The 27,661-nt window shown below is 40.7% G+C and overlaps 1 protein-coding gene across 3 annotated transcripts in view; it reads right to left on the bottom strand.

Moving 5' to 3' along the window:
• Positions 1 to 394: 394 nt before the first annotated feature.
• Positions 395 to 27,661, bottom strand: part of pik3r3b (phosphoinositide-3-kinase, regulatory subunit 3b (gamma)) — a 338,192-nt gene continuing 310,925 nt past the window's right edge. Inside the window, exons 1-10 of one of the 3 annotated variants that reach the window (XM_049479897.1) lie at positions 26,816 to 27,292; positions 13,643 to 13,754; positions 9,372 to 9,470; positions 9,053 to 9,233; positions 8,325 to 8,450; positions 7,643 to 7,785; positions 7,335 to 7,511; positions 7,167 to 7,241; positions 6,801 to 6,971; positions 395 to 6,293 (exon numbers count right to left, since the gene is read on the bottom strand). In XM_049479897.1, coding sequence (XP_049335854.1) covers positions 6,092 to 6,293; positions 6,801 to 6,971; positions 7,167 to 7,241; positions 7,335 to 7,511; positions 7,643 to 7,785; positions 8,325 to 8,450; positions 9,053 to 9,233; positions 9,372 to 9,470; positions 13,643 to 13,754; positions 26,816 to 26,924 — 1,395 coding nt within the window. In that variant the 5' untranslated portion in view covers positions 26,925 to 27,292 and the 3' untranslated portion in view covers positions 395 to 6,091. Of the gene's footprint in view, positions 6,294 to 6,800; positions 6,972 to 7,166; positions 7,242 to 7,334; positions 7,512 to 7,642; positions 7,786 to 8,324; positions 8,451 to 9,052; positions 9,234 to 9,371; positions 9,471 to 13,642; positions 13,755 to 21,668; positions 21,791 to 26,815; positions 27,293 to 27,661 lie in introns of those variants that run through there. The other 2 variants (XM_049479898.1, XM_022675844.2) reach the window with 2 other exon arrangements.

Genomic DNA, 27,661 nt, shown 5'->3' with positions numbered 1-27,661 from the left:
TGGTTTTTAGTCACAGTTTTCATGCATCTTGGTATGTTCTCCTCCACTAGTCTTACACACTGCTTTTGGATAACTTTACGCCTTTACTCCTGGTGCAAATATTCAAGCAGTTCAGCTTGGTTTGATGGCTCGTGATCATCCATTGTCCTCTTGATTATATTCCAGAGGTTTTCAATTCTGTAAAATCAAAGAAACTCATAATTTTTAAGTGGTCTCTTATTTTTTTTTTAGAGATGTATATTGTGATAAAAAAATTGGCCTTATCGTCCATCTCTTTTATCATTATATCAGAATAAGTAGAAGTATAAGACTATAAAATTGTCTTTAAATAAGATTAATAAGTCAGTAATCCGTCCCAGGGAAAAGATCATTCAACACACAAACAAGGAAGAGCTTGGACAAAATATTTTTTCTTTATTCTGCAAGAGAAATGAATATGGTGGAGTTCCATTGAGAATATACATGAGTTCATCTCATAACAAATGGAGAGTCTACAACCAATACAAACTATTGTAACGGATACAAGAAAATATGGTGGAAAACATAACTGAGGAATATCAATAAGCCTGTAGCAAGGATGATATTCAAATACTGAGAAGGAGGAGTTCTCCACACAGATCGCTCTCCAGTTTTTTAGGAACAATAGGAGATGCTGCCGTACGACTGATATGCACCGAGTGTAGGTAATGGACGAGATGCTGACCAGAGAGAGAGGACTGTGCATGATTATATATTATATATAGTATGTATATATATATATTTCTATTCTGTTTCTGTCATTGGACGTGGAGATCTGGGGGTCCGTGGCTTATTGCTCAAGCTGAGTCTACAGATGTACAAGAACAAACATGTTGCTGCTGGTGGTGGACTGATCTTTGTGGGAAAAAGTGTGTATTTAAATTCATCTCTTACATCTCAAACGTCGGGGTAACTTTGAGCCTTTCGTTGTTGTGAAACTCTAGTGAACTCTTGCGACTTGTGCCGACACTGCGGTAGGTTTGTTTGCTATTGCTGACGTTGACCCTCATTCTCAGTATTTAAGAACAATATCACTTTGCATTGTCCACTGAAACACAGGGTTCAAACTTATTTGAGCTGAAAAAAAAGCAGTGTTTTCTTAAGCTATATCAAAATTTATATCTGACTACACCATAAACAGACAAATAACAGTTCTCGTTTCAACGTTTTTCTTTCTTTTTTTTTTTAACTTTTTCTTTTTTACACAAAACAACAGTCAAGAGTACCAAAGAAGCATGCTGGGTTTGTACGTATGTCAAAGTGGGAGGGAGAGTTTTTTTCTTTATACGTTTTTTTGTTTTCTGTTTTTTCTTTTTTTTCTTGCATTTTTTTAGTTTTTTTTTTAACAATAAGAAGCTTTACTCCATTAAGCTGTGCTGGGTAATCGTGAGGTGACAGCAGTGGTAAGAACATAAAAGACTCCCAATGAGAATCACCACATATTCAAACTTGACTGCAAATAAAACTTTGCAGAACTGCACGAAGGGCCAAGAGAAACAGACATTGTTAGTTAACAGTCCTTGAAAAAAAAAAAAAAAACTCTAAGCCTGGTCTTCAAACTAATCGACTCGGCCTGAAACTGAAAACTCAGACTCTTCTAGGTGAATGGAGAAGAAGGTTGTTTTGGTTCATGCCCAAACCCTTTGAGCTTCTGAAGTAATGCACCATAGATCTGTTTCTTTTTATTTCTGTTTTCTTAAAATCTGGTAAGTTTCCCGTTCCCCTTTTCCCGTTCCCACATCAATACAAAACAAAATGCACAAGCATTTCTCTCTCCTCTGGTAAACATATCTTTCATACGAACCCCCAATGCAATGCTTATATTTTTGTCCCTGAAACCTTTAAAAAAAGAAAACAAGAAATGGAATATTGCATGCTTTGTGGAGTGCATAAACAAGGAACGAACCTACGATCCCCACTGCTTTCTGCCCTGCAGAGAATGATGAGCACATTAGCTTTTTTTGAGACAAACCACAAATGACTAGGGGTACTTTTCTCTCTCTAATGAATTTCTGAGAGTAAACTGACCCCTCCAGCTTGGTCAAACCTCTCTGAACGTACATCCATGTTCTGGAAAGGAAAAAAAAAAAAAAAAACTATAGAAAGGCGAGTGCCAGATTTTGGTGGAGCCAGGAGTGTCTGCAACAGTCAGAACAAGAAAACACACCGATGGCACACACAAAACTATTCAAGCACTTTCTAACATGTGAAAAAAAACCAGCTTGGATTAACTAAGCTGACCTTCTTAAATATCACAAAAGGGTTGGTGAAAATGTCCAACTTTATTTGAGCAGAAAAACAAATACTGAATGTTTTTGAAAGGCAAAAATGTAAAGAATTCATGCCAACATGTGTACTGTTGGAGAATATGACTTCCATCAGTATTATAGACAAATAATAGTCAAGGTTGCCATTAATTCGCTGGACAAATAGCGATCTCACAATGAAAACTCGACGGCAAAAGCGACTCGCAAAAGTCGACTGGAGTTTGCACGGAAGCAAGGCAATGGATTAAAACAAAACAGGAAATACTCAAGATTCCCCTTCCAAACTAACACTAGCTAGTAGAAAGTAACTCAAACTCAAATCTTTGGTCTCGATGCCTGGGAGAACAGTGATCATAATAATCACAAAGAAATCACAAAATTTACAGCCCAGCCCAAACGATTCTTCAGTAAATGTCGAGTACGAACTTAAGGGTGAGTTGTACGACGCAAAGCGCGTCTGTTGCCCGGCATTGTACGCTACGTGTACGTACGTTAAAAAGTCTCTTCAAGAATGAATGTGTGCAATACTGGACAGCAGGATCCAATAAACAGTCATATTTCTAGTAAATAAATCCCCTTAAAGAGGAAAAAAAAAAAAAAAAAAAAAAAAAAACGAACGAACAAACACTTGAATTCTGTGTCTCTGAATAAACGTGTATAAACAACGTGTACATATATCTCAAACTCAATCAACTCCTGTCATAAAAGGGATTTCCTCTTCTTTAATATATGTATATATGCAATATAAAGACATTCAACAGTGAGCAATGCTATAGTTCAAGTAATAGAGAGAGGACCCCTTAGGGGCCCTGGTTAAATGAACAATCTGGATCTTTGTAGAAGAAAAAAAAAGAAAGGGAAAGAAAGAAAGATAGATAGATAGAAAGAAAGGGAGCTGGACAAAAAGAAATCTGATCCGATACGCAGTCTGTTCTGAAGTTCGGAGATTTGCTGCTATTTGTTTATGTAGATGAGGAGGGGAAAACGATTTAAAAAAAAATTGGTTTGTTGAAAAGGGTTTTAATAATAATAATAATATGATTATGATGATAAGTGAAGTATGTTGGATATACCATCATACTTCTAGAGACCTCAAGACCCTAAAACCCCTAGACCCTTACTCCCCCACCATCCGCCCAGCCTCCAGTCTCCAGACTCCTACTGAGTGTTGGAAAGCACCAGCGCTGCTCTTTCCCCAGCTAATTATGCCCCACCAAGAGCCACAAAGAAACGATCCAGTAGGAGCTCAGTTGCTCCTGTGGCAGTTGCCAGGCTGCAAGCATGCAGCGGCAGGGAATAAAAAGAGGAAGAAATGCTTTAACATCTATAACTCAAGAGCATGTGGCTGCTGTCAAGAGCTCTGGGCGCCATTGGCTTGATCTGGGCCTGGACTCAAAATGGTATATGAGCAGAAGAGAACTGAGGGGTCCAGGGATCCATTGACTTCATAAAGTCTAATAATGATGTGATGATACTGATCCAGGTTGCTGATGAACAAGCTGATCACAAAAAAAAAATAAACAGGTTGAACTGAACTGTGACCTTTCCTGACTTGAAAGTGACCAATAACTCCTGAAATATTAGAGACAAGAGCAATCTGCAATCTTGCCTGTGCACTAGACCTCTGTGTACCTGTGAGTACGTAATCCTCCATGCTGCTGACTACATGAGTACAGTGTATAGGAAAACCTGTGCGGCCACAATGCACACAATGCATAGAATTAATTAAGTAAAAGTCTCTTTCACCTGGCCACATGTCATATGAAGAAAAAAAATAAAAAAAAAAAATTAAAAAAAAATGGAGAAGTGTTTTACCAAAAAGGACGAGTCGAGGCCCACCAGCTGCCCTGTGCTTGTTAAAAGGCCGTAAATCAGCCTGTGGTTAAAGCATCTGTCAGCAGGGGCCTTACAACAGGAGCATTAGGAGGATTATAAGCAGGAGGAGGAAAAGAAAAAAAAAAAACCCTACTGTTTCAGAGACCCTCAAACAGTGCATGTTTGAGAGCACCACGATACAGTCCAAACTTTTAAAAAAGAAATTCAGAATATTGTGCATATCGCTGCAAAATCGTCAGTGACAGTGATTTTTTAAATGTTTTTTTATTGTGCAACATGAAAACAAGTTGCCGTACAGCTGAAAATCTGCCAGTTTCCTGCCTTTCGACAAAGAATGCGATCACTTGACATTAAGAAGAAGCACCTGGTAGAAAGATGAGCATTTTTCTAACGGTAACGTAACTCAAACGAGCCTTGATGCACGTGGCTAGCGCTCACTGGTGCAAATCCCTCTTCTAAAACCTCTTAACATATTATCAGTCTATCAATTCAATGATGGATTGCACTTTCTTCAAGTTTCGTAGTTTAAAGCACGTCTGTCTTATAGCTGAACCACTGCTTCTGCTTGTCGTACACTGAGCAATTCAAAAGATTATTTCTGAATGTTCGGGTTAACAAACAAAACAAAACAAAAAAAAAGTCAAAAAATTTAATTAAAAAAATAAAAAATAAAATAATACATCAGACATTAGCATATAGATTCTGTACCATGTTTAAAACCACACATTAAATAGTGTTTCAGGACTTCACTTTCTAATTTTCACGCTCGCGTTGCGTGCTTTTTTCTTTTTTTTTGTTTTAATTTGGTGTATAAAATGGTGCAGATGTAGTTTCCCCATATTAAATAAGTGCTTCTTATCAATCATATCCGTGCATGTGATTTGGTAGACAAGCCTGCTTCAGCGCAGAAACTCACAGTGCTTCAGCACAGGAACACAGTGCTTCAATGCCCAAACTCTATTTTATGTGTGGTTGGCAATAATTTATTAGCATAAGCATTTGCTTTCCTCTCCCTCTCGTTAAAACAAGTCAATGGAACAAATTAACAAATGAAATACTTTAAAGAAACTGAACAAAATGGGACTTCCTCCCTATGCCAACTTTGGTCTCTGCAATGAACTGTAACGACACCTTTACTGCTCGGAAGAAAAGAACGACAGAAAAAAAACAAAAACAAAGAGCAGATCCAGCAAAAAAAAAAAAAAGAAAAAAAAAAAAAGGCAAAGACAAAAGTGAACAGCTCTCCTCTAAGGATCGGTATGAAAGCAAGCTTTTTGTTAAGACTACAACACATTTTCACTTGTGCCCTCTCAACTCGAACCCCCCCGCCCCACCCCCATTCATGTCCTGTCCCCCTCCCATCCCATCCCACAATCCCTTGTTCAGCAGCAGTCACTGTGAGAAACACTCTGGAAAGTGTCAGGCGTCCGTTTGCTACATAGTTTTTGCTTCTTCAAACCATACAAACACAAAGAGAGAGAGAGAGAAAGGGAGAGAGAAAAGTCAGAGAAAGAGAGAAAACAAATACATCTTTTCCTGCCTTGCATTTAGTAAAGTAGGATGAGACAATAAAACAAAGCGCAACTGAATGACAATAGGGGAAAAAAAAAAAAAGGTTCAAATGGAGCGTGTAAAAAGTCCCAGCTGGAGTTTAGGTAGCAGCGCGGGTCACCTGAAACTCGCCTCTTCTGCTTCCTTCTTTTTTTTTTTTCTTCACATTCACAAACATTTAAAACTTCCTTGTGCAAATCAAGCAGTCTTTAGAAAGAATGCCCTCCAAATTGTTCTAGTAAAAATATAGAACTCCAAGGTGGCTGACGTGTGTGTTGCAGCAAGTGTTTGTTGTTGTGTTGGGTTTGTTTTTTTTGTGTTTCGTTTTTTTTTTGTGTGACGGCGTGTTGTTTCTGTTAGTTGTGTGAGTTTTTTTTTCCGTTGGTGTGTAGGTAGGTGTGTTTTGGGCAGGCGGAGCCTCATCTGCGAGGGCCTGAGGGCATCTGTGCGTACACGGGGTATGCCAGCCGCACGTTGAGCGAGTCGTTGTGCTGGACCAGTGAGGTCTGGTGATAGTGCAGAACAAGGTCTTTGAGAGTGCTGTACAGATTGTAAGGCTCGGCGAAGCCGTAGCCACGAGGCGTGCTGTAGATCACACAGTGCTTCACCTCGCCGTCAACACTGTGGAGAGAGGGGAGAATTGAATTTAATATTCAACTCATTCTCAAACAGAGGATCACTAAAAGAACAAAAGGCAACATAAGGGCAGGGCCTTGAGCTGTGCAATGAAACACTGCAATCTATTGAGTGCTTTATTTTTATCTATAGGCAGCTGATTTACATCCTTTTCCTCTTACTTTAAGTGTTTCAGCTTGTTCAGTTCATGTCTGTATTACTGGTCTTATCTGTACAAGCTAGGGGACACACCCAGTATGCAAATAGATTGGAAAAAAGAAGCTGCTAATGGCAACAGACTAAATGTTTAAATGTTTGAAAATATTCATTATTTCACATTAAACAGACCTATGAGTCGTAGATTTAATTAAAGGACTATTAAGGATGACATTTTCTCTAAGAAACTCATTACATAATCAGTTTAAGCACTGCCCACTCTTGTAACCACTAAATAGAGGCCTTATGAAGCCCAATGTAAATATATTAATTACAGTAAGCCAAAAGGCTACTTACACTACAGAGCAGGCATAACAGCCCTTCTTGCTGCTCTCTCGGATGAGGAAGGCGCCATCAGGCTTTCCTAAAAGCAGATCCTCAGACTGTGTCCGGTTTAGGTCCCCAACAAACCAGCTCGTCTCATCGTAGTGCGGCAGGTTCTCGTCCTCTTCACTCACAAAGTAAGCTCTGCACCCAAAGAAAAAGAGGAAGAGAACAGAGCGGTTAAATTCTAGGAACACTGACAGTACACACAGTCCAAGTATGTCCCGGCTTCGCTGCCAGCTCCAATACTGACTCGAGGGTCGTTACTTAAGAAAAATGTGAAAAAAAAAACAACATGGGAGAGGAAATTGGAAACAAATCGTCTCTTGATGAACTTACTCATCTGTGTTCTCGTTTTTGATGCCGAGCCAGTCGTTTATTCGTTTCTGACGTACACCTTTGTGGTTGAGCCAACTGCAAAGAAGGAAGACAGATATTATTGAAGAGGGAATAACTTGCGAGCACAGCTCGTCCTCAACTACGCGTAAAAAAGCAGTGTCTGCTTACACAAGATACTGGTCTCTGATTTTCCTCAGCTGGATGAGATCTGGCTTTAAGCTGTTCATCTTTTTGTCCGTCTCCCTGTTGTCCAGCGCTTGCGTCTTCAGGTCCTGCTCCAGGCGGATTTTGCTTTCGTGGATCTCGCCCAGCCGTGACTTGAGTTTGGCGTAGTTCATCATTATCCTGAGGAGAAAATGAAGTGCTTAAGTACATGGCAGGGTCTAGCCGAGGTTGCTTCAGACATCTGACGAGATAAAAGGTGACCTGCACTGCGGCTCGGACCAGTAAGACTGATTATTTCAGCTCGAGCCTACCTTTCGATCTCTTTGTCGTTGCCTTCTCTGCGGAAGCGCTCGATATACTCCTTGCTGTAGCGCTCCTGCGTGTGACACTGCTCTTCGAATATCTTGATGGTCTCATTGAAGGCTTCTATTGCGGTGCGCTTCATTTGAATCTCCTGCAATCGAAGGCAAAGAAAAATCAATGCAGGTCAATACTCGCACCTCTGCAAATATAGCCCTCCCCATTGATGCGCTAGTTAGCTGGTCAAAAGGGCTTTTCAGCATTGATCGCAGATTATGTTCAAGTTCAGATGACTTTCCTGTTTGCAGATGTTTCTGTATGTGCTTAAATGAATGAATCAGATGATTTAAGACAAAAAAGATTTTGCATAGCTGATAGCTAGTAACGTCTGAGCTATATGCCAGCTTGAAACCAGCCATCAGCATAGATAATGTGGAAGGAGACTGTAAGAGGGAGAGAACTCTTCTCTTCTCTGAAACTTTGACATGAGCACAAAAGTAGTAGTAATGGGTATTTCTAAGAAATAAGACATTTGGGATGATGCTTCAGGCATGTGCCATGTTCCTCCACGAAGAATGCATAAGCTATTACACATAAGCTTAATGAAATTTGAGAAGAACCAGCCTTGGTTGTAATAAGGTTGTAATAATCCAGCCAGAACATGTTTTATGTAACAATGATTTACTAATTTACCTGCGATGTCTTTGTGTACTCCTCGTATAGTCTGTCATACTCTTTGCTCTTCTCCTGATATTGATTGTGATATTCCTGGAGTTTCTTCCCCACAGCGTCAATGTTGTCTTCTTTTACCAGCTGATCCTGTGAAGGAGAACAGGAAACTGTTAGTGATATGTGTGTAAGTGCTGAAGAATGTGCTGGGGGTTCAAGCTGAGGGAAACAATAAATAAAATTCATGACTTGCTGCAACATACTGTAAATTTTGCTTACAGTGTGTGCCTCTAGTTTGTTTTGTTCCTTCTAGGAATCATTAATAAAAATCTCGGAATCCTAGAGGCCCTCTCGAGAATGGATTTTTTTTTTGTGGGACACCCCCTAAATAATGAGCACCTGAATGCCTCAGACAAACACTGGGAGGACACGGAGGAAAAAAAAAAAGAAGGGGGAAAAAAAAACGAATAAATGTCTGGATGGCCTTTCGACATTGTGGATGTGTGCAATTATTTACAGAGTGCACTGCAGTGACAAATAAGCACAGTAATATTTCATGCCCTGAACGTCCTGCTGCCTCTGCACTTTCCCTCGCAACGAGCAGCGGTGTACACATTGGGCAAAGAGACTCGAGACTAGAGCGAGGCCACGGGCAAGAAGGGGGGCAAAAAGAGACAAAGGGAGGGTAGCTGCAAGGAGAGGACAGGAAGTGAGTGAGTGACAGAAGCAGCAGTGTGTGTGTGTGTGTGTACCTGCTGGTAACGGGAGATGGGGTACATGAGCTTGACGTCCAGTTTTGTGTTATACTGAGCCAGAGACTCATGTCTGTAGTGACTGATGAGCTCCACCACTGAACTGAAGGTGAGCGGGTCCGAGAAACCGTACTTGCCATCACGGTGGTAGATCTTTATTAGCTTATTGTTTCCGCCTTTCCTAAAAGACAAATGAAAAAAATTGTATTACAAACTTATGTATTTTATATATATATATATATATACATATACATGTATATATATATATATATATATATACATACAGATTAGGACTGACTAAGTAGTTAGCAGTTCTTACCTTAGCGTTAGTGTGTAGTCTCCCTGCATCTTTGTTGAGGCATCCCGTACTAGGAAGGTCCCGTCTGGCATGTCTCGTAGTTTGTCGTTCACCTCTTCCCTACATGGGAAAAAGGAGGGAAGAGAGGGAAATGCAAGAGAAAGAAAAAGAGAGATACACAGTTGAGTTAGGCACATATGGTATGTCAAAAGTTGCACTGACAAATTAGCAATTACAGGTTAAAAAAAAAAAAAAAAAAAAACTAAACTGACATGAAATCCTGATAGCTGGCTGCTGTTTGCCCAGTCAGACAGACTTTTATGTGTGTGTCTTTGGTCTGGTGCAGGGCAGAGGCACCCGTCTGTGACCATGCGGTCTGCTGCTGCCGTCTGGGAGCAAGTGAGACATTTCGGAACGGTTTACCTTCCTTAACCCTGTCTCCAACTCTCTTTTTTGCTTTTTTTTTTTTTTTGCAGCTTATGCAGACAGTCTGGTGCACTTAAGGACACCAGTGTATGAAGATGCATTAACGCTGAATTGAAAGAGGTGCTTCGTTTGAACTGATTGCATCAACAGACTGTTCAAATGAATCAATTGGACACATTGCTTTTATTCAGCAAACACTCTTATTAAGAGTGACTTAAATAAAATAAAAAAGTGAAAACGGCAGTAGTTTGGGGGATATTAAAAGAATCTGTATCCTATGAGTAGCTAGATTTAATTAAAGGACCACTAAGGATGATATTTTCTCTAGTAACTCATTACATGATCAGATATTAAGGAAACATGCTGAGTTTAAGCACTGCCAGCTCTTGTCAGCAGAGCTTTAGCCAGTATTTTATTATTTGTACTGTGTGGTACACAGTACACAGTAATCTATGTGGGATGTAGCCTCTGAATCTGCCCATCGCCAATCCCCCAGTATCATTTCCATAATCAGGGTTTCCAAGTATAGACAGAAGCATGCAAACAGTGTGCTTCAGCCATGGAAACGGGCGTGCTGGCTACATTTCTGCTGAACAGGTAATCGCTGAGCTTCATGAAGGGTGCTAACCATAGCTGGATAATTTATAATTTATCACCACCACTAACTAGAGTAATAGACACAGGCATTTGGGACACTGAAACTTATAGACTCAATGATTAACTACTGAGTAAGACTCATCGTTGATGCCACTGTGCATCAATCTAGCAACATGTGAGAGCTTCGCATTTGGGGAGGAAAAGGTGGCGCAGAAAACTCTATCCAGTGTTCAGAAATTTCACTTTCTCGCTTGCATTTACTACTGATTGTTCCTTTAAATAAATAAAAATCAGGAAACAGATAAAAAATTTAAACCTCTCATCAAACTATGCAAACCTTTTTATCTATTCTAGATACTACTAGCTCTACTACTGTGTAATCAGTTCCTCCAGATCACTTTTGTATATCGTAGCTCTCACGCAAGAACTTTTTAGTTCCATCTGGCAGTTATTTTTTACACTGTCTCAAAATGTAAAATTTTAAACATGATGCACTAACCCATCATTTCTTAAAGAAAAATAACCACAAGAACTACAAAAAACCTTCTGTGAAAATCAGTTGTACATCAGGCAGCAAACTCAAATTCAATGACTAAGTTCACCCTGGTCTTGCTCTTTTCTTGTCTATTCAGTCAGAAAGGTCTCCACCCTACCCATCTCACACCTTCACTGTCTGGGCCCTGATTGGCAGCCTTGTCCAGCACTGTCGGGTGACGCCAGAACTCTGCTGACCTCACATCCTTGTGTTCTCAGGAGGGGTGTACTGTATATTTAGCCTGCTCTGGGCAGCTGAGGTAAAGACACTATGACACAACATTGCTTCCACCTCATCAGCAGCAGCGCAAAGGAAACTTTAAAGCCCACAGTCTCCCAGAGCCACATTTAGGCAGTCTGGAGCACAGGCTCTGGCACTGGCACTGATACGCCAGAACTTTTTTTATAGGCTGTGGTGCATGAGACAGAGCTAGACTGGGGGTTGGCCTATTTTAGAGGGTAATGTATTGTGAACAGGGCAAGCGTCAAATAATTTGAGCAATCAGAGCATGAAGCACAACCCTGGGCCAAAACACAGACAGAACAGACTATGAAAGAAGGAGCTGGATGAGAAGATTCTAAAAGAGAAAAGACAGATATATATACAAAACTTTCTTTATTTCTTAAAGCAGCAGTCCCTATGAGTTTCTGTCTTTTAAATTGAAAGCAGCAATATTGGGAGGGGACAAAATAGTTAAATCAGTGGTATCAGTGTCAACAAACAATAAAAAAGAGTAGTCTCGTAGGAGGTGTGTTGGATGTAATTGCTTTCTACATTTCACACAGCAATTTTTGTACATTAATCTGCAATAAATCTGCATTAAAAGTGCAATTACACTTTCTCACCAAAGAGGTCACTAAATCTCCAAATCCTCAAATCCAAAACGCCAATGAATTGTCACTTTAATACAGCAGAAGCTCCAAAAAGCATTCTAACTAGAAAGATCTGGGGCAGGAAAACAGGCATACTCCATATATGCACAGAACTAGCTCAAATAAATTCAAATAAACAGAATTCAAATAACTCATAAGCAGTGCTAACGCTGACAGTTCAGGCCAAAGCTAGCCAGTTGCTATTGATGTTACCTCAGAAACCAGCTCAACGTTTCCAAGAATAGCTAGAATTTCAGGTCAAACTTAAAGGGGCGAAGAGCTGCACCGAGGGCCTGAGTCCCTCACCACTGCAGGTGCTGAAGGAGGGAGGGGGGGGGGTTGTGGATCCGCAGTGGTCTCAGATGTCTGCCTGCTTCTTAGAGCACCTTAGCCACATTTCTACACGGTCGACATCAAACGCGGATAAAGTCGGTCACTAAGCAGCACACTAATCTGCTAAAACCTGAGAGTTTTATGGAGCTTGCTTGGAAATGGGCCGGGCTGCTTGACATTTTGGAGATTTAGGCTATTCTATCCCTATCCTATCTGGCTAAAAACGCACCTCTTTTTCTTTCTCCCCCCTCTCTTCTTTTCTTTTCTCTCAGATTCTATCCTCCCTGCTCCCTCTTAGCCTTCAGCTTTAATCTACAGCAGCTGCCAAGCAGCCATGCCTCTAGGAGGAGTAGGAGGAGTAGGGTGGGGGGACGGGACGGAAGAGAGGGATAAAATAAGTTTTACTGGCTCATCAAAAAAAAAGAAAAAAGAAAAGAAAATCCAGTATTCTATCCAAGAGCCGTGAGTCTCTGTTAAAGCAATACTCCCAAGTTTCAACTTTAGAATGGCTGTAACTACTGCTTTTATCTATTTGACTTTTATATACAGGTAGCAGAGAGTCATACAGCTTGGAAAACCACATGAAGAAGCCTGTTAGTCTATATAAGAATACTTCTTAGCAACCTGTGGTTTGAGGTGCTGAGGTAAGGGTGTGATGGTTTAGATGTGCTGTTTGCTTAAGGCTCATTAGCGGTCATAAAAAGCTTTCATTTCTTGGTAGCTTATGGGTGGGTGATAGGGTCCTAAAATAATAATAATATTATTATAATATTTAAGGGTATTTCTTTGAGAGAACAATATTCTTGGCGATATGACTACACTCTTATTCCTTTCAAATTGTATGATATGGCACACCCTGTAGTAGTAGCTCCAGTGCAAAACTAAAAAAAAAAATAAATAAAATTGGTGAAAATTTATCAGAATATGTATTCACAGTGCTGTGGTTGAGCACTGCATTGTGAGTTACAGCTGAGGGCATGAAGAAGAGAGAGCATGACACAGCAGTGTGCTGACAGAGAGATTGGCCTGGCAGGGCCGATCAGGAGGGGTGGTGGAGGAGTTATATGTGGGGGGGAGGGAGACAGAATGGAATCGTTTCTTCTTCATGCAGAGAGAAAGACAGTATGCGCCACTGAAACCTGGGGAGCCTTTAATCCGTATCTCACCCACAGCGGATCTCATGACTCCATAAACTCATCACCTGATGCAGGCTGCAATGAGGGCTGTGAGTAACTAGCTGTGTGCTGAAATTTCCACTCTATAAGAGATACTCTATAAAAATGTTGTTTTTCTGCAGGTTTTAGAGCCTAATTTCTTACATAACTTCTTAGGTGGTGAATTTCATATTAGAAATTGAACTGAACATAAAACAGTGTAATTGTGCATTAAAGCATGCAGAAGTGTGTGCTCTGTAGAAGACATGTCCCTGCTAGCTGCTGCCATTGCTAACTCATTCAAGCACGAATATTACAAAATTAAACATATATAAACAAATAAATGGCAAATAATGACAGAAAGTGCTACCTTACCTTGATATGTCTCCCCAGTACCACTCTGCGTCCTGTAACGAGCTGCTCGCGGCCTCCTTCACGCCGTTGCTGTTCACAGGAGTCATGGGTTTGGCCGGCTTGGGAGGAAGAGCTGTAAACACAGAGAAAACAGAAGAAAACAAGTTTTATAATACATGCATATGTATATATGAATCTATAGGGTAAAAATATAAGCATTGTCTGACACTGATTCAAATTAATATGGTCGTCAGCAATGTCATGTCCTCTCTGTTTCTTATCAAAGCCTTATAGTACAGCAGGGCGATGCTGTGAGTTTATCCACCGAGCTCGGATCTCCCTAAAGAAGCAGAACTTACTTGATGTCTCAATTAAGCGAACAGCAGGCTGTAGTTAATTAATTAACAGAGAGAGGGAGAGACATACACACACAGAGAACTAGCCTGCAGTCACGTGTTACTGCTGTGTGGGGAATCTAAATTTGAGCCATATATATATATATATCTCTGCTTGACTTCTGAGGAACCCTGGACAGATTAACAAGGTTATGAAAGCTGACCTATAGATTTGAGGTCTATTAGTTTAGCAAAGTAAAAAAAAAAAAAAAAAAAAAAAAAAGGTAAAACAGGTATTTTTAGGTCTCATTTTGGTATAATTTGAATTTAGACGTTACTCTTTATATTGTACTAACATGTAATGATGAATGGACCAACATAAGTGCTCCAAATATACTTGGAATAATCTCTTTTTACATAAATTTGAATCGAAAGTTCTCCTGTAACATTGCATCTTTGCAGATACAAGGCTTAGTTGTTATAATAGGCCACATAAAAGCGTGTTATTATTAGTTTTAATATTTAGCTCTCACATAATATAAGAAACTTTTTTTGTTTTCAAAATGTGCGAAACCCAACGAACACATGACCACAAGCACTTTACTATTAATGATTAATAGCATTCCCGGGCATGCTGCTAAACACCAACTAGCTAAACACACACACACACATTCTCCACCCGCACTAGGTTTATGTTGTCTGTTGTCATGTATGTGTTTGTAATTTGTAGTAAACAAGGAGGTTTGAGCGGCTACGTGACTGGCATAGCGTTTGGTCTGTTTTCACCCAAACACACTTTAACAGCTGATGCAACAGCGTCCGGAAAGCTAATGTTGACGCTGTCGCTTTCCCGCATGGCGAATGCAGGAGCCGGTCAGCTCAGTCAGTCGATGCTTAACACGGCCGTTCATCACGGTCCAATCAATCCACCAAACGTGGCCTGTGTGTATGGAAACGTTAGTGTGTATGGGGCTTTGTGTGCGATGCCTTTACTGTCCCCTCTCCAGGGCTTATTACTCCTCTATAGCCATCACCTCCTCCTCCGCTGACATTAAGCTTCTAAACCTTCCAGGCCCAGGGCAATCAATTCAGTGTGCGGCTAAATGAGGCAGCCACAGAACAGGGCTAACGACATGCAAAGCTGCGATATATTGCCTGATGGAGAGCAATTCCAGTGTAATTATCCTGAGCCAGAGGTGGTGTATATTCTGCAGGGGTGTAACTCTCTGACTGGGCTTTTCTATAAAGATAAAAAGCTTTTGGCTTATGATGCTTGAGGTTAAGAGTGTGTCTGTATGTGTATGTGTCTGTGTTACGGTACGTGTGCCAGGCTAGGTTGAGGTGTGTGTTTGTAGTGGCTTGGCAATCCGGCAAATTCCCGGCCAGGTGCAGCTGGCAAGGAAGAGTTACTGGCTGAGGGAGGGGAAAGGGGGGAAAAAGCTTCAACTCCTACAGAATTTACAGAGGCTGCAGTGTTCGGCCCAGTCCCAACGCCAAGCCAAACTAAACTTCTCCTGACCCAGTCTAAAGCCTGCGAAAGAGTGCCCGACACACACAGCACCACACCCCCACATCCTCAATGGACGGGTGTTCTTTATGAGCGGAGAGAGAGCTGCTGCAGCGGCCTTTAAAGTGAAACCAAAGATACACTCCAACCATTTCTCCATTTCCACTGAGGAACTTCAACTCCACTGAAAACATCGCATAGTGCAGAATACAGACTGTGGATCCATATGAAACTCAATACTGCCTTAAAGAAGACATCTGAAAAAAAAACCTGAGAGCAAGTGGTGACCTACTCTATGTGTGAAAAGTACGAAACTGCTGGTCAAAAGTCTAGATTCACTGTTGCAAATGTAAAAGATGATTGCAAGGAATGATTAAGTAAAAGAAGAACATGAGGAATGAAACTGTTGCTGATTCTACATAAATTAAGAAAGCTAAACAACATCTCAAGAATCGAGACTGTTAAGATGCACCAATATGGATCATCATTACCGCACTATACTAACTCCTTCCAAAAATAATGCATGGAGCACTATCATTCCAAAAAACACAGTTCAAAGGTTTATGTATATATTATGTCTTATTCTACTGGCAATACTTCACTACAAAGGAAAAAAAAAGATGTCAAAAATAGGTGTTACCTAAATAGATAACAACATTTAATAGCAGGGCTGTCCACAAACATTTGGACCTAGAGTCTAAATATCTGCTGTTGGTGTTTGAGATACATTTAGAAAATATAGAACCAAGAAAATGGTTCTATATCTAACTGGAAGGGTATTACAGAAATAATGTAGCAATAAATCAATTAATAAATTCCAAACATTCCAAACGACCTTGAAATATTGAAAGAACTAAAAATGGTGCTTTAATTTTAAAACTAAATGTGACCCCTGACTAACCCTGCGTTCACACTGAGCAGGCAACAAGTTGCATATGTTGCCCAGAATTTTGCCTTATTTGTGTGTTTGAGGCTGCTTGTGTTGTGGCCGATTAGCATGCTGGCTAATCTAGCAAGCGATTAATCCACCAGATACACCAACAATATCTGCTGCTTTCTTCCATGCTCAATTTTTATTCACATTATCCAGGTAAATGTGCAAAAATGCAACATATAAAACAGAAAAAGAAGAAACAGCAGCTACGAGCCTCTCTTCCATTATTAGCACCACACTGCTGAAAATTGGTCCAGCTCTCTATGATTGGTTTGAAGAATTTCTTGGGCCAATCAGGTTAAAATGTCCCTTCAGCCCATCATAAAATGTGTACTGTCAGTTTGGTCGCTTGTTTTATTCGCCTGCATGAACACAAACAATGAGACACACACATACACAGATTTGTGTAAATCCTGTGTGAGGATGTATACATCCAGGCCAGCAGAGAGTTGCTATGTGAGTAAAGGTGAGCTTGCTGGAAGCCTCCAGGCTCCTCTGGCCCTGGGAGAGCTGATCGGAATGTAAGGACTCGGCCAGGCCCGATCAGAGCATCCCGAGCACCGAGGGTCACTAAAATAAAACCAGACAGGAACACGCAATGCTCAGCCAAGCTAGGAGATGATTCATCCCTGCCTGCAAACTCTCTAACGTCCCATTTTTTAGAGCCAGCCTCATTTACCAACAGAAAAAAGAATCTGCCTCATCTTCACATAGAAGATCATGACAGAAAGACAGGATAGAACTTGACACTGGAAGCATAATGATCTATATAAATCTATCTATTGTATACAAGGCTGCTAAAACCTGCCTATTTTAATGTCCTGTGAAAAGATATGAAATATTTTTTTTAAATATTGCTTAGAATGGTGGAGGAGTGGTGCGGCCTTGAGTTTGGAATGAATAAATAAAATATGAAGTTATATAAAGCTACTACATTTCAAATCATTGTAGGAAGATGTGCTGAGAATGATAAACGGATTTGTGAATGATTTGAAAATAATGAAGAGACCTGTAAAACATCAAGAATTATATCTGAGTGAAAGACGTGGGCCTGTAGTAGAGCTGGACGATATGATATGAATTTTAAACACTTTCTAATATGCCAAAATACATTTTTACAGCATCTGTCACTGCCTCAAGTTTATTACAATGCATTGTTTAGAAGTTGAAGGTACAGACATGCACTGGTAGTTTTTCTGTGGCTTTTATTTTGATTATATAGTTTTGACTGAAATTAATAATTATATTATTAAATAGATTTTGGACATATAGTCCAGCCTGTAGTCATATACAATATTTTCTATGTATATTTCTGCATTTTTTTTTTTGAAGATACATTAAAAAATATCTACTTGGTAAAGCACTGTAGATAAATGGTGAAGGTAAAATTAATAAAAAGCATATATTTTAGTGCTGTACAAAACTGCCACCTAAACATTGCGCCTTCTGGATTAAAATATTCGGATTAGGCCAAATATAAACTAATCTCTACAACACTGAATGCTTTACAGATACCGATGATACTGATAAACAAAAATAATTTGATTTTAAAAATGGCCAAAAAATGTCTGTTCCCTTCAGAAGAAACGCTATGACTTCATAAGTGATTCTTCCATCAGTGGGCTTTTTTAAAAACCGCCCTGCTTTCAGCGAGAGGGAAAAAAGGGAGTATGAATGGTTTTCTTTGAGCACTTGATTAATTAAAAGCAGCACTGCAGTTTTTGGGACTGACAGTGTGTGAGTGTAAGTATGGGGCAAGGCAGACAGGACACACACCCCGAGGCGGGTCCTCCACGCGCCGGCCAAGGGGCTGTACCTTATCCCAGTGGGGTGAGCTGTGCGGACCAGTCAAAGAAGGAGCTCGCATAACACACACACACATACACACACACGCACACACACACACACGTCCAAACCATCCAACCTCAGCTTCCGCAGGTGCACACACGCACACATCCACCCACACCTTTCAGAAGGAGGAGAAGAAGGAGGCAGTGAGTCTGGGGGGAGGTGGAAAAGTCACTTTTAGCAGCTTTCTAAGAGGAAAAGGGAGAAACTCACACTGGGCGAGGGAGCGAGAGAGGGAATGGTCAAAAACGAAAAAAAAAAAAAAAAAAAGAACTAACTGCAGAACGTGGCCTGCCTGTGCACTTTCCTGCTGTCAGGAGCTCTGGAAGTAATAGAAGTCACCTGCTCGGAGGCCATTTACAGCAGAGCAGCTACTGAAAGAGGGTCTTTTATGCATCAATTAAGATGTATGACCCCCTTTATACGTCTGTGCTGAAACAATAATTACCAGATCAATTATACATTAAAACAGGTCTCTTACTGCACTCTGACTGTTCTTAATACACACACTGAGCACTGAGGGGCAGGCTGGAATATATCCACTATACATCTATACTGCCATTGTCATGCCAAAACCTTGCATCTTCTTTTAGGATGTTGTAAATCTGGCAGCTGCTCGTCATTTACATTTTGTCAAAATTTCTAAATAAATTAGCCAATAGAAATGCTCCAAAATGCATTTAATCCTAATAGAAATCTTTTATCTTTTTTACAATGACTTACATTAACAGATACACTGAAGATTTTTCCTTTTCCAGTACAGGTTTCTGTGGGACATCAACGTGCTATATATACATATATGTATTCTAGAATTTATCAAAATACCTTTATGTATTAATAATATGTAATACATTTACATATTATATGAGATGTAATAATAATGATATGCCTTCTATGTATTCTATGCAATGATGATAATGATGCCCTATGCAGAATACATGAGTTCTCATATTTAATAATAAATAAGCACAATTTAGCAAAAATAATGAGGCTCTATATGTATATAACAATGTAATAATGATGAATTCTAACCATAACTGTTAGCATAAATCTAGCCTAAACAAACAAAGAAAATAAATGCTTTTAAGCTTAGGTTTTACTGATTTCCAATGTCTGGATTTTTGTTAGTGACACACACACACACACACACACACACACACCATGCAGGACTGATATATTTCATTTCGTCACAAAGCCCCATTCAGGGCTACAGTAGCAGGGCAGCAGGCTGCCACGAGAAAGGGAAATGCCTCTGTGGGCTACAACCCCCCTCTACACACACACCACACACACAAAGCAGCCAAAAGGCAGGTGCACCAGTGGAGCTGAAACCTCACATTCCTGCCCACCAGTTTTCCACGGTCAGCTCTTTCTGCAAGTGTGCGACCAACTCTGTCCCGCACACACACACACACACACACACACTGGACAGAGAAGAATGCTAACAAATAATAACAATAAAGGTGCATGACATAAAACATACTGAAGCACATATAGCACATATTTTATGTTATACATTAGCCTTTATATCATATACTGTGTACATCAGCATCCTTTCTCAGTCAATGCCAATGACACAATAGCCCATTCTGCACAATAGCCAACACACATAAGGCTCTCTTACACTGCTAGTATGTTCAACAACCATAAAACAGTGTAATAAAATTAACACAACTGGCTCTGTTTCAGCTTAACTCGCACAATACTGCACCGGAAATGCCAGAAACAAATGCATCGTCTATCTGCCTTTCAACAGGAAAAAGTGACAAACTGTCACTCCTGAGAGAGAGCAGGATAAAACAAGAGTACGAGTGTGTGTGTGTGTGTGTGTGTGTGTGAGACAGAGAGAGAGAAAGACAAGGGGAAAAAAAAAAACATAATAGATAATAGCATGATATACAACCTATACATCCCAGCTGTGCAGCTCTCTGAACAAAGGAGACTGCATCTCCGTCCCTTTAAACGCCTCTAGTCAGTCGCGTGACAGGTATCGCTAGCTGGATGGACACGGACACACACGCACACACACACACACACACACGCGCACACACACACACGCGCACACTTTTACTAAACAGCTCATACACTCTCTCTACACAACCTTCTTCAACATCATTAGAGTTATATTGTACAGAGCTGAGATACCCAAGAGCACTGTATAGCAGACAGAAGTCTCTTAAATGATCAAGCGAGCATCACACTGAATACTCTCTCTCTCTCTTAGGACAGTGCACTTTATACCACTGATATAACGATAATATAATAGCATTATATTGCAGTCACATCTTTTTAAAGGGAAGTGGTCTTTTAATTATTAAAAAATATATATTCTAAAAATTGGGTTGGAATATTAACGACAGTTAAATATTCTAAATAAATAAAACATGACTAAACTAAAATAAAAGCAAAAGACAAAGTAATGTCAATTTATTGTTCATATAGATGATAACCTAATAACATAATTACTTTGACAGCCTTAGCACCAGTGAAAAAACAAAGAAAAGAAACAAAAACGTAACTTTTTCCCCTCCACAAGTAGGAATAAAGTGTACAAAGCAACTGCAAACCCATACACACTGGCACACACACATACAAGCAGATGTGCAAAGCTTTATCTGGACAATTGAGGAGATGCATTAGCATGAGAAAAGGTGCATGAGATGGGAAGAGTCAGTAAGGGCTGGTAGTGATATTGAGAAGTGCGAGAAATAGCTAGGTCTCCTGGTATACTCCCGTTCACGTGTTCCAAACAGCTGGACAAAGGCGGTAGCTAAGAGTGCCACCACTGCCGCCACCACCACAATGTCTCCCTCACACTGAGTAGCAAAGAGAGACACTGAAATAAAATAATGCAACAGCAGCCGCTCCGAGGCTGTGCTCTGGTTTCTTCCTTATGAAATGTTTCTTTTAGAATAAGAGCTCTGAATATCCATTCTGCACCTCACAGTACCATAATGCAAAGTAGCACATGTGGACTGTGACAATGCTGCCTGCTCTCACACACACAATTACTCTATAAACGTACACAAACAGTGCATCCCTTGTTCTTCTCAATACACACTAATAACTGTCACCAAGCTTCTTCTCTTTACAGTTCTCTTACTGTCATATTCTTAACACAAAAAAGTCCCCTGCTCACAGTAAGCACATAGGGAAGATGACAACGCCGCTGTCACCAGCTGTGCAGCATGCGCCCATCCGCAACACAGCATCAAGGATGTTTCTCCACACACAAAAGGACAAACGCACACTAATTGCCACTGAGCTTCCGCTGCCCCCCATTCAGCCCAGCACAATAGAGACGCACGCAGACAGAGAAGTGGAGTGACAGCGCTGATGAAAGCAGCGGGAGTGAAAGGAAAGGAGGAAAGCAGAAGAAAGAGAAAACGAGAAACAGAAAAAGAGAGACAGCGGCACCCTTACCTTCCTCCGCTGCTTCCTCTTTCAGCTGCATGTGTGCAGAGTGCACTCAGCTGTCCGTGACACGAGTCCTCTCTTTCTCTCCCTCCCTCTCTCTCCACCCCTCCGCCTCTCCTCTGCCTCTCCAACTGAAGCCAGAGGGAAAATCCCTGCTCCTAAATTCAGACGCGGCCGCCTTAACGAAGCCTCTGAATGGAGACGTGGGCAGCAGCCAATGAGAGCGCGCGAGGGAGGAGGACAGAACCATATGAGACTGAGAGAAAGAGCCGAAGCCCAGGGGAATGGTTAGAGGAGGGGTGTGTGTGTGTGTGTGTGTGTGTGGGGGGGGGGGGTTGGGGTGCTCCTCCCAGAGAAATCGAGAAAGAGAAAGAGAGAGGGAGAAAGAGAGAGAGAAGACACTAATGCGAACACATGCATACACACACACACACACACCAAACACACACCTAGTAACTTTGTGTGCTTTGTTTTAAATTGTCGACACAGAAACTTCCAATTACATGTTTAAGTGTGTGAGACAGAAAAGGAGAGAAAGAGAGAGAGAGCAGAAAAAAAGAGGAAAATAAGGATGAGGAGAGAGGCTTTGAGAGAAAAAAAGAATAAAAAAAGAAGATATCAAAGAAAAAAGAAAGGACAGAGGTTGAGACAGAAAGAGTGAATATAGAATGCATGAAAGGAGAAAGACAAAGAGTGAATCAAGGTGTAGAAAGAGAGAGAAAGTGTAGAAAGAGAGTGATTGAAGAACGAGTAAAGAGAGGAGCAGAAAAAAAGAAAATTAAAAAAAAGAAAGAAAAGGAATAAAGAAAGGAAAGTGCTAGAGAAAATGAAAATGAATGGAGAAAGGAGAGACAAAGACTGCCAGAGAAAATGAATGAAAAAGTGAGAGAAACAAAGAGAAAGTGGAGGAGAAAGAGAGGAACAGAGAAAAAGAGGATGAAGGAATGAAACATAGACAAAGAGAGAGAGGACGAGAGAGCGCTGTCCAGTGTATCTGTGTAAAGCCACACACTCCTGAGCTCAGTGGCAACAACTGACAAAGGAGAGTAGCCCCTCCCCACTACACACACACATACACACACGCGCACTTTAAACACATCAAACCACAATGAATAAAACAGTTCTAGAGTTAAGTCTGAGAAATTTCTCTTTTACAGAAACCTGCACAGTCCAGTCTATGAGGTGGGTTGTCAAGAGAAGCGTATTTTTTCTCACGTTTATGTTACACTGAATCTAAAACAGACAGATACTGTAATATATATATATATATATATATATATATATATATATATATATATATATATATAAAATATATTACAATATATTCTTAATATATCAGACATGCTGACTGCAATCAAAATGGCTTCCACTGTTCACACTGATTTTTCTTCATGAAACAAACAAAAAAAAAAAAACTCTGCTGTGAAATCTCCAACCCCAAACACACACACGCACACACCAGCATTGTGTATTTAAGTGTGTTCGTCTTCTAAGAACATGACTTGTTGGTGTTGCGTGACTTGTTGGTTTTAAAGTTGGCGGTCTTGTTTCGGACTATTAAACCTTGACCAAAAAATATATATATATATACTATAAAACACAAAGTCAGAACATAAAATCTGTAATATTGCTACTCTGGGGTGATTTTCCATTTACCATGACCTTTAGTCTGCTGTCCACTCTTATACCGTCACCAACACTGACCAAAGAAGTGCCCACCACCCACTCCTACTGACACATTCAATGTGGAGAGTGGTCAGTGCCTTCTGACTGAGGGACAGTTTCCCTCTGGGGGGTGGTGGTGTACCACCTGTGCTCATTGTGCAGTGCAACGGAACAAAGCGCCCGCCTCTGACTGACACACATATATACATACACACACACACACACACACACACACGCATTCCGTCCCCAGTGTTAGCTCTGGGTGGCCGCTGAGCCTTTTACATATCAGTTGCACTATAATAAATATTCTAATGAACATCTGCACCAGGAGCCTCTTCTCACACATGCTCCTGCTTGCACTCCCCTGGGCCAGAAGCTTCTCTGCCCCAGTGTCCCAGGGTGTCCCCCTGCCACACACACATACATGCATGCACACATACACACCCACACAGACAGTGACATTGCCACTGGAAGAAGACAGCTGATAAGACAATAAGGGGGGTATGTGTACATCGAAATGATATTCCACAGGCTTTGTGCTGCACAAAGGGCGAGAGACACTGTGACACAGAAAGGTGAGAGAGAGAGAGAGAGCAAGCAAGCTCTCTCTCTCCCTCTCCTCTCACCATCTCATCATAAAGCAATACGCAGTGGCAGAGAAGGACTTAAGATAAATGTGTGGATTGATCAAACAGAGCTCCGCTCATGTATTACAGGAACAGCAGCACAATTAAAGGAATATAATAACTCCACAGCACCAAATCTGGCAGAAGTTTTCTTTTCTCACAGAAACCAGAACAAAAATGTAACGCATCTGCCCCAGTAAAAACAGAATCAAGACATGCAATACACACAATGTAATTCACTCTTTATACAGCTTTGGTAGCTGAATAACAACATGCTCCCCGTTAAGAATAGACGGCATTGAGCTTCATTATAGACCCAATTAGTCTGAAACATCTCAACAGCTCTTACAATCAGATGATTGCAATGATAAAACAGCCTGACAAGAAGCCTCCTGGATCGAGACAAAGCACTGTTATTACATAACAGCTTCTGGCTGCAGTAATTTCGTGTCATCGCATCGCAGTTAAGAGTTCTCCGCTTGGTTTCAGCTGATCGTGCCTTGAAAGACCAAGATCCAAAACCCCTGATAATGTTGACACAAAATTACAGCCCATGTTCGTCAAGCCTGGAGTGCTGGAGTCCTGGAACACTGCCTCTTTTCACATATTCTGCTCGCAAAGAGTCATCTGAGCTTTTATTGCAGGAATCATCCCATCAAGAATTAACGGCCTGGATTAATGAGCCATTGTCAGCCTCGCTTGTGGCTCCTGAATAGGGTCCAGTCTCAAGTCCATGACATCATTGTGAATGGCTATAAAACACTGTCAAAGTCTTAATAAATTACTAGAGGAATAGGACTGTGTGTGAAAAGTGTGTGTGTGAAAGTGGCGCTGTAGAAAAGAATGGCACAAATAACATTGCAGAGGGCTGAGAAACTTTTCAGGGGGATCTTTACAAGATCCTAAAGGCATTAAGTTAGCTTTCTGCAAAGGGGAAAGTCTCAGCTAGTGTAGGAAAAGGTTTTAAGAGAGCGCGGGCCGAAAAAAGCAGCAATTTAGTTAGCTAGCTGGCTACTAAAAGCCCTCTGGGAGAAGAAAGAAGGAAAAGGACAGAATGACAGGGCCGTGCATCTTTTCTAGACAGTCCCATTCATTGTCATCATGTCAGATGACAAGCACTAATTTGAGTGTAAATAATCTTAATTCTTTGGTCCATTTGAATAATGAGTTCATGGTAAATAATAATAGGACTGTGTGTGAAGGAACTGCCAGATGCACCATAAAGCTGGAAGCATTGAGTTGTAACAGCCTTTTTTTTAAAGCTAGCTAGAGTGCAGCTACCCTCCCCCATTTCTACTGAACTGACTATTCACCGTTTAATTTAATTCAGTTTAGAAACGGACACTTTCACAGAAAAGACAACAATGCTCAATAGTTATATCTTATTATATCTTATTATAATTTCAGTCAGTTGTGAACACTGTAGGTGACACACAGTGCAGGGTTAGTAAAATGTCGCTGTTCTTCAGGGATTTAATGCAAATACTGTAGCTAGCTTAGTTAACTAGCTGCCTTTCAGTCTTCAGAGACACAGACATGTCAAATAATTAAAAAAAATAAGTGAACAGTTAACAAGTTAGCTAAGTTAGCTAGCTCGCTAGTTTAACAATAGCACTGTCCCTCAGTCCACACAACTGTTAACTTACATGGCTACAACAAGCGCTTTTAAACAATTCCACAAAGACTAGCTAACCTAACTTGCTAACAAGGCTATTGACCACTGAAGATAAAGGCTGCCGGCGGGGTGTTCTGTCCAGTTATGCTACCCATCGATACGTGCTTCCTAAGGGCACTGCGCACGCGCTGACCTACACTTTTTGATTATTTCTCGTGTTTTTTTTAAAAGAACAAATCATTTACAAATAGGACTCACTGTCATTGCACAAAAGCGTAAGTTACAAATAAACTAATAATAATAAATATACTATAGTTATTATTATTATTTTCTTTAATCCAAAAGCGGTTTGTAATAATCTCTCATTCCTATTAACGTTACTTTACCATGATACAGTGATTTATGCTATCCAAATTCACTAACGCTAACTACATCTACTAGGACTTCTACTGGAAACATGCTCTAATATGGTGCTTCTTTTGTATTTTTACAGTTAAATTATGCACTATGGTAGCATGGTTTGACAAGGTAGCACAACTCGACAGAACACCGGCTTCTGTCTGTCATTGATTTCAACGGTGTCAAACCCGGATGACGACCGTTAGTCTAAAATCAAGTTATTCGGCTTGTTAAGGATGGCTAAAACTGCACAAATTACAAAAATAATGTTTTTTAAACGAGTTAGCTAGGTTCAGTCGAATGTGAGAGTGGAAGTAGAGGAGGTCTGAGTGAGAATGGGACTCAACAGAGAAAAAGAGAGAGCTGTGAAAAGCCGGCTACGACTTTTCTATGGTTTATGATGGCGCACAAAAAAAAAGACTATTAGAAATGTAACGTTAGCTTACAATAAATAGCTAAATAGTATAACTAGGTTAAATAAGAATAGCTAGCTGAACAAAGGTTAAAGAGGGACAAGCACAGTCACAAAGTCGTGACTGGGCTAGCTTAGCTAGAAACAAAAAAAAACCCTAGCTTATAGGTTAAGCCATCAATGGGGCTCTAAGCTAGGTTAGCTAGCCAGCCCATGAACTGCACTGGTGCTCAGGATTGTATAGTTAGTTATAAGCTAGCTAGCTCCAATGCTAACCTAACTTTACTAACCTATTAAAGACATTAATGTTAGCTAGTTAGGTTAACAATGTAACTACATAACCTAACCTTGTTAACCTGGCTAGGTTATGTAGCTATATCCAGTAATTAACTGTCACAATTACAGTAAGTGTTCAGGCACGTTGTGTCAGTAATACCTGGTGGCTGGTCCATCTCAATGTAAAATATCAATTCTGTGGAATAGGGCATCATCACATCCCTCCAGTCGTCATCTTCTTTCTCCGTATTCCACACTGTATTGTACATTGTCTGTGAGTCCAGTGGCGAACGACACTTTTCTCCCCGTGTGGAAAATATTTCTCAAAACGAAGAAATGAAAAACATGCACAGTTCTTCTGCTTTTAATTCTGCCAGCTTTCTCTCCAGCTTTCTACACTGGTCGAGCACAATTCTTCAGTCCCTGGTCTGAATACCTGCTTCAGAATAATAAGCTGGGTGTGAGTAAATCTGTAAAAGCACCAGGCTTCACCCATCTAAAAATGAGTACTACTTTTTCGAGCATGTTCCTAAAAAAATCTCCAGACAGAATAGAGAGTAGATACCAGCTCTACAATCTCCACTCCGTCCCAGCAAAGGCAGAAGAACAGTAGGCTTCATTTCAAGAGCTCTCAGCACACCACCTTTCACTTCATGCGGGAGAGACCATCTGTCCGCGCGGCGGGGGGAGACCTAATCCGACTGAGCCGAGTAGCCTCACAACTTAGTCGCGTTTTAAGGTCTTAATATTTCCATAGGTACATTTTTCTGCATGCTTATTCGCACAGACACGCTAAATAAAATACCACCTCTATGTTTTCGACCAGGACTTCAGTGCAGCGGCAGGTCAGTGACAAGTGACATCATTTTCGAGCACCCCTCTTTCTGCTCCACTGAATGGCACAGTCCAGCCATGCTCACGCGCCGGGCCGAACACGCAGACTCCAGATTTGGGGGCCAATCGGAACGAAGCGCTTCTTCAACTCTGTTGCCAAAGTAGGAGCTTT

Source organism: Astyanax mexicanus, chromosome 5 (assembly GCF_023375975.1).
Source record: "Astyanax mexicanus isolate ESR-SI-001 chromosome 5, AstMex3_surface, whole genome shotgun sequence".
NCBI classification, from domain to species: domain Eukaryota; kingdom Metazoa; phylum Chordata; class Actinopteri; order Characiformes; family Acestrorhamphidae; genus Astyanax; species Astyanax mexicanus.
The sequence above is the reverse complement of the archived record's forward strand: the minus strand, read 5'-3'. Positions and strand labels throughout refer to the sequence as shown.